This window comes from Scleropages formosus, chromosome 13 (genome assembly GCF_900964775.1).
Source record: "Scleropages formosus chromosome 13, fSclFor1.1, whole genome shotgun sequence".
Classification (NCBI taxonomy): Eukaryota; Metazoa; Chordata; class Actinopteri; order Osteoglossiformes; family Osteoglossidae; genus Scleropages; species Scleropages formosus.
The window spans coordinates 22510150-22520584 of NC_041818.1; the positions used below are offsets into that span (position 1 = coordinate 22510150).

General features: G+C 49.2%; 1 protein-coding gene and 1 non-coding gene across 2 annotated transcripts; one reads left to right on the plus strand and one right to left on the minus strand.

Annotated features, from left to right (window-relative positions):
* Positions 1 to 811: 811 nt before the first annotated feature.
* Positions 812 to 9506, minus strand: hs6st2 (heparan sulfate 6-O-sulfotransferase 2). The gene is made up of 2 exons (XM_029257613.1): positions 8672 to 9506; positions 812 to 3336 (listed from the first exon to the last, which is right to left on the minus strand). Exons 1-2 carry the CDS (start codon positions 9256 to 9258, stop codon positions 2511 to 2513), a joined length of 1413 nt encoding a protein of 470 aa, XP_029113446.1. The 5' UTR covers positions 9259 to 9506; the 3' UTR covers positions 812 to 2510.
* An 827-nt stretch (positions 9507 to 10333) lies between these two features.
* On the plus strand, positions 10334 to 10406 carry trnaf-gaa (transfer RNA phenylalanine (anticodon GAA)). Its single transcript has one exon. It is a non-coding gene; the product is annotated as a tRNA-Phe (tRNA).
* The last annotated feature ends 29 nt before the right edge of the window (positions 10407 to 10435 follow it).

A 10435-nucleotide genomic window follows, 5' to 3' on the forward strand; every position in this document is an offset into this window, starting at 1 on the left:
GAGAACAGTTTGTACATCTATTCAACAGCAGCAAATACTTCTTTCATGCACCAAGAATGGTGCGAGACCTTCGTTTCGCCTCTTGATCTTTTGCACAGGATTGTTTCTCTTGTTCAGGCATGAACCCGTATTTGTGTGGCCATCTCAGAGAAAACTTTCAAGATGTATGTATTTACATAAAGCATCATTTCTTTGCGCACACACACAGAGTTGAGCTATAATTTCCAGATACTAACAAACACACACATTTTCAGAACCGCTTGTCCCATCCAGGGTCACGGGGAGCCAGAGTCTAACCCGGTAACACAGGGCGTAAGGCCAGAGGGGGAGGGGACACACCCAGGACGGGACGCCAGTCCGTCGCAAGGCACCCCAAGCGGTACTCAAACCCCAGACCCACCGGAGAGCAGGACTGTGGTCCAACCCACCGCACCCCCTTTACTAACAAACATTCTGGTTAAAAATAAAGCTCTTTATCACTACTGTCCTTTCAGCTTGCATTTATAATAAATCTATTGGCATTACACACACATGTACATATATATATAGAATATTGAAGCATTTTCACAGTTTTCATGCATCTTATACTCTTGCCTGAAAATCTTACCTTTGTGACTTCAAAGGTGTGACATCTGGCAAGACGATGGCTTTCAGCTCACTGTCCCATCAGTTCAAACCCCGGTATTACCAATGGTTAAGTTATTCACACAGGAAATTATAAAAACAGGACAAAATCCAGATTCCAAACTCTTAATATTTATTATTTTGAAATGTTAAGATTTTTTTTTCCAAAACAATGATGGATAAAAACATGTCATGGGTAGCTGTTTGGGAATGTACAGTTTTACAGCACGGATTTGTGTTGATGAACAAACAACCAGGTAGAAGAGTTAACTTTGACCTGACACTCGTACCACACAGAGAGCACAACAGACTGTTAGTTGACACACAGATGATAGTCGCAGTAGAGGGTTTGTCAGTTATGGTCTCCCTTTTTGTTATTTTTCACCTGTGCTCAGCCATTTAGCTGAGACTTAGGGGTCAGGGGATAGTGATCTGTGTCCTATGGTTGCACCTGGACCTCCTCCCACCACAGGACACCAGGCAGTACAGCGACCTGTTCTGTCAAAAATAGCTTCATGATCGCTGTTTGTGGGCTGCAACCAATCATGTACCATAATGTACGTCACTTTTTAAAAAAGATCCCTTCTGAAAGCCATTGGAAGTTGGCACTTTAAGGCAGAATATGGCTACGCTGTGAAACGTCTCCGATGCGGCTGGCGAGAGGAGAGCAGACGCCACGCAGCTGTCGTGGAGCACCTGGCTGACAGCTATGTCAAAGTTCAGAGGGGACCATGGAAGCCAGGTGAAGAGGAGCAGTGCTGTGTCATCATCGGCGTCACGTTCATTTCGTGATGCTGTTCTTCGTTCTAAAGCCGATTTCACACTAGCACTTTGACCCCAGTATGAACCGCTGGGCTGATCAGGACTGCAATCTTCACCCCAGAGGGACCTCATATCCCCTGGAGAGCTGGAGTTTGACTGTTAGAATGGGTCGAACCACTGCTGCCTGATTCCCAGGCCACTCCTACTTCCCACACTGTGATTTATGTGGCAAAGGTTTTGCAGTGAGGGGCCAGTGGCTGCTCTGGTACAAAAAGGCATAACTGGGTAAAAACTGGGAGAAACACAGACTTATAAAAGCAATGGGCTGAGGAGGGGTGTACATGTGCACACACTCACTCACCCACCTTGGCCCAGAGGCATCCTGGTGAGAAAGAGCTGTGCTGTGGAGAGCCCATACACAGCAAAACAAAACCACAATACTAAACCTGTTGGTTATTTCCAAAAATGACATTACGTAGTTAACTGGATAACTTTTGCCAAAATTATTAATAATCAGGACGATCAGAAGTGTTTGTTAGACAACGCTCTCTTGTCAACATGTCTATTACTTTTCTCGCCAGTTTATGCAAGCTTGCTTTGTGAAACAACCCAAAATATTTTCTTGATCTTGAGAGCTAAACATAAATATGTTGATATAAAACAATGACAACAGAATGTGCTACAGAACAAACAGTTTGATTATAATCAATAATCATGGGATCATAAAACAAAATTAAACAAGCAGCAATCAAAGTCAGTTTGTTACATTTAAATTCCCCTCTTTGGAAAGACGAACAGAACATGAGGAATGACAGGAGGCGGACAGCAGCTACGTGCGGACGGAGGCTGGGGCTTAGTAGTGTCAAGAAACCATTTCACACCAGTTCCAGCATCTTGGCATGAAGTAACATTTGTGCTGAAGTGGTAAAAACTAAATAAATAATAGCAGATTAAAAAAAATAATAAAAAAATAAACTGGCCATATGCTGAGAGATGCAGTGTTCAGTTCTGGGAGGTGTGTTTAAACAGGGTCAGTTAAATACCTGTCAATCAGCACAAACTGGCTGATCGCAGGGTCCAATCCTAGACTGACCCCACACCCCACACTCCCACCCCCACCCCCATTACCGCCACTGTTCAACATTGTCCAGATAGTCCTCAGTGGTCTCGTTGTCCTCCAGCTCCCACCAGGAGCTCAGTACCTTGTCCTCCACCCAGTCCCCTGCCTTGCCACCATGCTCTGCCTGCCCCTGGTAGAGGGTCGCCAAAGCTTGGCGCTCCTCCCCTGGGCTCCCTCCCGAGTCCCCTCGCCGAGCGGAACCCCTCCCCCTCTGCCTCCGTCGTCTCTCCTGCTGCCTGCGCTGGCGCTGCTCGCGGCGCTCCTGCTGCCGTGCCACCTGGAAGCGCTGCAGGAAGAGGTCGCGGGCATACTCGTACAGCTCCACATCCCAGCTGTTGAGCTGCCGGATGCGCCGCTGCGTCTCCGCGTCCACCTCCACACTGGTGGCGCGCGTTCCGTTCAGCTGCGTGAACGGCGCGATGAAGGACAGCTGGAAGGTGCGTTCAAACAGATACTGCGTCTTGCGCTGGAACTCGGTGAGGCCGAAAAAGGCCATGCTGCGCAGGTTTTGTTTGGCGCTCTCCAGAAGGACGGCGCCGCGCTCCTGCTCGCTCATGGCCGACACGTTGTAGCAGCCCACCAGGCTGAGGTCGGCCAGCATGCGCGTCTGCCGGTTGTTGGCCATGTTGTACGGGCAGTCCATGAACTCCTCGAGCGAGCAGCCCGACCAGTCATCACCAGGGTAACAGCTGGGCAGCTCCGACAGGGTCGGGGCGCGTCCGTCGCACATGTGCAGGGAGGCCTTCCAGGTGGCGCCGCGCTGCACGTGTCGCCATTCGCTTAGGTAACGCCACACGGGGTCACGCAGGATGGTGATGTAGTAGTAGTTCCTGAGGGGGGGGAAGAGAGAGAGAGAGAGAGAGAGGATTGGGGGTGGGGCTTATCACTCTGGCTCATTAAAATGCAACTCTGCTCCCACTGCACCACCCAACGTTCTCAGTGTTTAACAATTACTTCTCACGACAGCAAAGAGTGATAAATATCAGCTACAATTCTCATTCTGCCATCTTCTTTGCCCTTTTGAAAAGGATTCATTTTCACTCCTCTGCACATTTTTAGGAGGAGTTGTCTCAAATGGATGCCTTTAAAAGCAGAGGACTCGTAAATACCTGTAGGGACAGGCAGAGAGATTTACGGTGAAGTTTCAGAAATCTAAATTTTCAACCCTACCATTATTAATAACTTATTGTCCAGTTGTGAGGAGGTCCACAGTCCATCCTGGAAGTATAGAATGTGAGGTAGAGTAGACCCAAGGCAATTAGTGTTAGGATGTGTGTTGTATGAATGTTTATGCTTTTTAAAACTGAAAATGATGAGACTAACATCAGAGTGTAAAACTAAGATAAATGTATGGGTATTTTTTCTTATGGGTAAAACACGATATTACACCATTTTTTAAAAACACTTTAAAACACTTAAAGTCCAAAGTATTACTTGCTTTTAAAGTAATGTTGCCCCCTAGTCTTTGTGTTTATGTTTAGATGACAGAAATTATTCACTCATGTTTACAATGAGATAACGCATCATTAAAACCTGCCTCGATGTTTGTATCTTTGTGATTTTGACTGAGTATTTTAATTCTTATGGTATTAAATAAAGGTTGAAGGAGAAAAAAAAAAAAAATTCCCAGAGCAATTACCCGCACTCATTGTCAAACCGTTAATAAAAATCCTTATGCTTAAACTCAAGCATTAACCCGAAAGATGCTGATGCATTTCAGCTCCAGTGCATCCGTGTGTGAATTAAGGGCACGAGTGTATAGGACAGGCTATGAAATGTCAGCACTCCTGTAATCTGCCCAGAAACAGATGCCCCCAGTCTCCTCCTCCCACTGTGAACGAACCCCCCAGCCCACCTGCTGAAACACAACACTGGGGCACGTTCCCCTTGGAGAGAGCTGCCGGCGCAGACACGCCCAACGATCCCTCGAATCTCCGAGAGGCTGCGCGCACTAAACCGCTTCTGGGGAACATTTTTAGCCACAGCTGAAACACGATGACAAAGAAGTTAAACAATCCAACGTGGCATAAAGAACCGAAAATAAACGGCAGCAGCAAGACGAAGACAGTAAGAGTGCAGCAGGCAGGCAGCCTTCACTGAGCGACTTATGGAAAAATATTCAGGAAAGAAAACCGATAGGGGCATGGCAAAACACATCAACTATAGACGGTCTCGAGAGCTCTGCCAACGAGACTCATCTAACAAAACTTATATTGTCTCCAAAATAAGGCTTTCTTCAACGGCAAAGCTGATGATAGTGGAGTAGTTGGTGCTGCTGCCTTTGCACCCGAAGGTCACAGGTTTCCCATCTCCAGCTGTAGTAGCCTTGAGTAGGGTACTTACCCTAAATTGCTCTGTATATATATCTCTCTCTATAATATATATATATATATATATATATATATATATATATATATATATATATATATATTACACACACACACACACACACACACACACACACACACAAATAGCTGTACAAATGGGTAAATAATTTGAACCTTAACATTCTAAGTCACTTTTGAGAAAAGCGTGAGCTAAATGAATATATGTAAACTACATAAGCTGTCGTCAAGTCTTAAGTCTCAAATATCCTTATATTACATAAACCCCGAGAATAGACAATTAATATGCATAACTGCTATGTTGTTAAATATGAATTTATGTTTTTCCCCACTAATTTCACATCAAAATTACTGATAAAGAATATAAATACAACACAGTATTTTATTTTCAAGCTATTGCCATCCATCCACCTTTTGTCCCGCTTGTCCTAAAAAGGTCGGGGTGGCAGCAGGGAGAGCAGAGAGGCCCAGCCGCCCCTGTCCCCCGCAGCTCCCTCCAGCTTAACCTGGGGGATCCTCAGCCGTTCCCAGGCCAACTGGGAGATATAATCCCTCCAGCGGGTTCTGGGCTGACCTCGGGGGCTACACTATTGCCAGTTTGTAAATGTTTTCTTTTGACTTTTCCTTTTCTGCATCAGCACAATACTCACATTTTGACTTGCTAGCCATTGTTTTTAAAGAGAGTCAGCAGGAGTGATTGATAGGCATTAGGACCAAATGCCAGTACTCAATAATATAATAAGGTAGACAGGATGGCCATGGTAAGCCTGAATTGTTGAGGACTCCCAGTATAGAGAAGTACACAAAGGGTTCAGCCAAAGGGTTCCTTCAGCCCATCCTTCAGACCCTGTTCATGTGGTCCAGTGGTTTGATACCCCTCTCTGTGCATGCTCCCGGTAGTCATTCATTGCCCTCCCGTTGACCTACAGCCTGTGCGTTGCTGCAAACTCGTTTCCGTGCATTTTGTCTGCACGTTTGCCCGTGTGCGTATGGGTGTGTGGAATCCCGGCACCAGTCCAGGGCGTTTGGACCACATTAATTAAACACTGTTGGCACTCTGTGTGAACCCAGTCCGAAGGGGTTCCAGGTTCCTCGGCAGAACAAGGCGGGGAGGGGGGACGGTCGTTCCTCACTTTTAAACAATGCCGGCTTCTCCAGAGACGGCACGAGTTCTGCGCCATGCTGGAGGAGCGCCAGCTTGTTAGACAACGCATCTCCCATGCCAAACACTGGGTTGTTATCAGAGATGTTAATGACAACAGGAACAGAGACAGGAAATGGATGGCCAATTAGGCTGCAAGGGATGGAAAGGACAGATGTGAAAAAGGAAATGAGAAACGGAGGGGGAAGAAAAAAACAGGAGCGCTGGAGAGTGATGGAGCAATCCAGGGAAACAAAGCAACCAGAAATGTATGGACCCTCCACCTCTGTGAGAACCCTGCAGAATTTTAATCTTTTAAATGACAACGAATCATGCTCACAGTCAGCTGCAGAGACCCACTCCCTTAACCCCTCCACAGAAAGTTCACAGGGCCAGTCATCTTTAATTAAAGAGCCGAATATGCTCGGATTCATGCAAGCGTTTCCTCTTCTTGGCGGAAAGGCATGCGGTCACATATGAAATAAACACACAAACACGCTCTGGTTAAGTCACGGGTACAGTCAGCACACAGGCAAACACACAAGCAGTCCTCTTATTCGGACATGTGTCAGTGAGCAGAAAAGAGGGTGTGTTTCAGAGGAAGAGAAAAAAAAAAAAAAGATCCAAAAAGCACTTTAAATGACAGCAACAGATGGCCCTTCCATTAATCAAACAGGGAAAATTAAGGGAGGAGGCAGATTAAAAACTGCATTTCCTCCTCCAGCACTTGATGAAGTCCCTCGCGCTGATGAGGTTCCCGTCGCATGTCGTCCGACCTCGTGATGAATCGGGGCGCACAGATCAATCGTGTCATCCCCGCTGTACTTGTGGGGTCTACCTAGCCCCGCCTCCTGAACCGGGTGCAAAGACCAAACATTTCTTGCCAATCTTCACAGCTATACATTATGGTACAAAATACCGTGAACAAACCCTGCTGACTTTACCTCCAAAACAAATACAAATTTTCTTAATTGAAAAAGAAAAAGGAAAAAAAAAAAAAAAAAAATTTTAAACATCCTGTGTGTCCCCATGTTTGTGTCTGCTAAAAAGCACAAAACCCAAAGAAAAACAGCATTTCTCCTTCGCTACCTCCACTTCTAATCTACTTATTCACGCAGCCTGTATCGGGTACACACGAAGGTCATCGCAATGGGCTGTACATTTACAACGGAGGCAGTGTAATAACAGCGGTGAACCGTTTACATGCGAACGCAGCACAGGTGAACTCGCTCAACCTGTATTGTTCGACCCCCAGGGACCGCGGATGAGAACCCGACAAGGAGGCCTTTGCGTTTCATTGTGCCGCGCGAGGGATTTGAGCGGTTCGTCGAGGTGCAGGCCTGCAAAGCTTTTATCATGCTATCCGTGTTGAAGCGGACCATCGCAGGGCGATTAAACCCCCTGCCTCCACTGAACAATGCAGAGATTACCACATCAAAGTGCCCCGCACAGTTAGAATGCGCCCGGCGTTTACGCCATCGGGCGGGAGAGATGAGCAACGGGTGCGGTAATGACATCCCGATTCAGGCTCCACGGGGGTCGCGCCAATCACCCCTCTCCCCTGATGTCTTCAGGTGGCTCAAAGGCTGCAGATGCAGGGGTCAGGACACCATGGTGAAAAGATTGCGGGGGGGGGGGGGGGGGGGGGGGGGGGGGGTAATTTTACATCCCTTGTGATGGAAAGGAAGCTGGGATGGACACTCCTTTAAAGGGGCCTCCATGCTCCAGTCCTTGCCCGGGACCCTGGTCAACCTCAAGCAGCAGTGAGAAACCACAGTGAGTCCAATGGGATTGTGGGAGTGGACTGTGGCTCAGAGGTTGAAGCATCAATCCTCAGATGAAGGGGGATGGGCTGCTGTCATTGTACCTTCCAGAAACCACCTCAGATGGTGTAACTGTTTGGAGAAAACCATCTGGTAAAAATTCATTATGCACGCATGTGTACAAACCAAGCACATAATTCATGTACGCAGTGTCAGAGCAGGCTCTTTAAGAAGGTCCGCGGGCCACGGCGGGGCAGATGTGCCGAGGCACCCCGCCCCTTACACACCCCGTTCCACCCCCAAGGGGGTCAGAGATAAAGAGTCGGGTGACAAGCTATTCTTTAAGACTAATCTCTCAGGAAGGGGGTGGAGCAGTAAGGAGCGGTTCAGGTCCGGCTGGGGTGACAGTATTTATGAGCTTTAGTCAAACCAAGTAACAATGTGATTCGCCCCCCTGCTATTGCTGGACTCGGGGTTCTTGCTCACTTTTATCCAGAGTCACTGACAGCGGCAGCTTTGGATGCTACGGCAGGTCAATAATTCACACAACAGGGTGGCTTTTACTGTCTCAATTCAGGTCCCTCAGGCATCCCCACCTCACTTTTCTACACTGATCTGTTGACCAGCATGCTGCAGCAGGAGGTGGGACTCATACTCAAGTCCGTAAGGCTTCAACTCACTAGGCAACTCACTAGGACACCTGCCGGCACTTCATCACCCAGATGCTCCTAAACCTGCAGCCAAACATCCTGTAGAAAAGTTGAGAAGCTCTCTTTCGGCAAGCCCCCCGTGTACAAGTGACCATCAATGCTGTTGTTCATCATCTACCATGTGAATCATCACCACCATCTACCATGTTCACTCGAAGCGCCCCCCTCCCCTCCCCTCCCCTCCCCTCCCCTCCGACACCCCTCACCTGGGGGTCTGCGTCCTGGACGGCTCGCGGGTGTCCATGAGCGCGGGCACGCAGCTCGTGAGCTCGGTCCAGTCCGCGTGCAGCCCGCAGCTCCAGCCCGTGGAGAAGCGCGAGAAGAGCCACGTCTCGCGCTTGCCGGGCCGGTAGCACGTGCACTTCTTCTGGCCCGCGCGGCACTCGCACGGCCTCTCGAGGCGCAGGTTCCGCACCAAGTGCCTCCCGAACGTGGTGCCGCCGGTCTTCTGGATGTGGAGGAACACGATCACGTCGTCGCCCTTGATGTTGAAGTCCACGAAGCGGCTCAGGTCGCTCGCCGTGAAGTTGAAGCGAGGCACGAAGCGGGCGAGGCTGCGGTCCTCCGCCACGTACGGGTCCCCTCCACCGCCAGAGCCCCCGGTTCCTCCGCCGCCGCCGCCGCCACCGTCCGCCCCGCCGCCCCCGGAGCCCCGGCCGCCGCCCCCCGGCGAGGCCAGGCGCAGCAGCTGGCAGTCGGTTCCCGGGCACACGTACTGCAGTACGATGAGACCGAAGAGCAGCAGCATGAGCAGGGCGAGCAGGAGCCGAGCGCCGCCGGACTTCTCATCCATCTTCGCGGGGGAGCGAGAGGAGCATCACTGAGCAGCCTACCCCGCTGCCCGGGCCGCTGGGGACGGTGCCCCTCGGCGCTCAGACACACACAAACCGAAGGAATGAAACCCCCTGAGAATGCCGGCGCTACTCTGTTCAGCTACGGAATAGTTCGCGGAGCTCCGAGAAGCACCACTTCAGCGTGGACGGAGGTCTCTTCCTCGCCGAGTCCATCTCTTTATGTTTACTTCCATCGCGAACCAAAGCCCGTCTGCCTTTCCCAGCAGCCCCTGCGGCGTCAGCAGAGCGAGGCCGTGACGTCACCACTAAGGGCTGTGGGGATTGAAATCCCCTATGCCGCTCATCGTCATTGTTCTTACAGTTTTTATAAGAAATCGGGCGTTTTAAGGGAAAGGGGACGGCAGTATATATGAGACTAACTGTGTTTTTACTCAAATAATTTGTAACTAACAGGTCTCTCGCCGTAGGGCTGTTTTGAAGCAGTGACCGTGAGGCTCCGTACCTCTCGTTTCCTGAATGAATCATGTTTACGCAAACTAGTATTTTGTACATTTACAAGTACTACATCAAATGTGAGGACATATTTTGCTTGTGAAATGGTAATAATGCTTCACTTTGGGTTTCCCCGTCGTAAGTCAGTAGTAATCATAGTGATCGGCGACTCCCAGCTTCCGCGTGTTTATCCCTGCTGTCACGGTACGGTAGTGTCAGGAGGAGGAGTGTGGGTGGCGACACACGGTAGAGTGTCGGGTGGGGCCGCGAGCGCCTTCGCTTCACTACTCGTCGCTGGGTTTGGGCCCAGTTCACTTGCAGGACCGCGAAAGAGATGCTCTTCTCCGATTGTGTCCTGCCTGGCTGGACGCGTTTACGGTCCACTGCTCACTTCACCTGCTGTGTAGTGCGGAATTCCTGCTGATGACAACCGCTACTGTCCCACAATTCGTCAAATATTCGTACAACCCCGCTGTAATTTCAGTGTATAAAAAAGAGAAAACTCCTCACCATAAGTAAAATAGTCAGGTAATATAGCTACATTCCTCGTTTATGTAGTTGCTGTAAGCAAAAAGAAAAGGAGCCGAAATAGCTCAGTTGGGAGAGCGTTAGACTGAAGATCTAAAGGTCCCTGGTTCGATCCCGGGTTTCGGCAGTGGTTTTTTTTTTTTTTAATTTTTTTCC

Bases quoted from the DNA above. Each gene is read 5' to 3' on its own strand.
- hs6st2 (XM_029257613.1), bottom strand. From the start codon at position 9,258: ATGGATGAGAAGTCCGGCGGCGCTCGGCTCCTGCTCGCCCTGCTCATG. The intron at 3,337-8,671 runs GTGAGGGGTGTC...CCCCCCCCTCAG, and splicing joins TCCAGGACGCAGACCCCCAG to GAACTACTACTACATCACCA.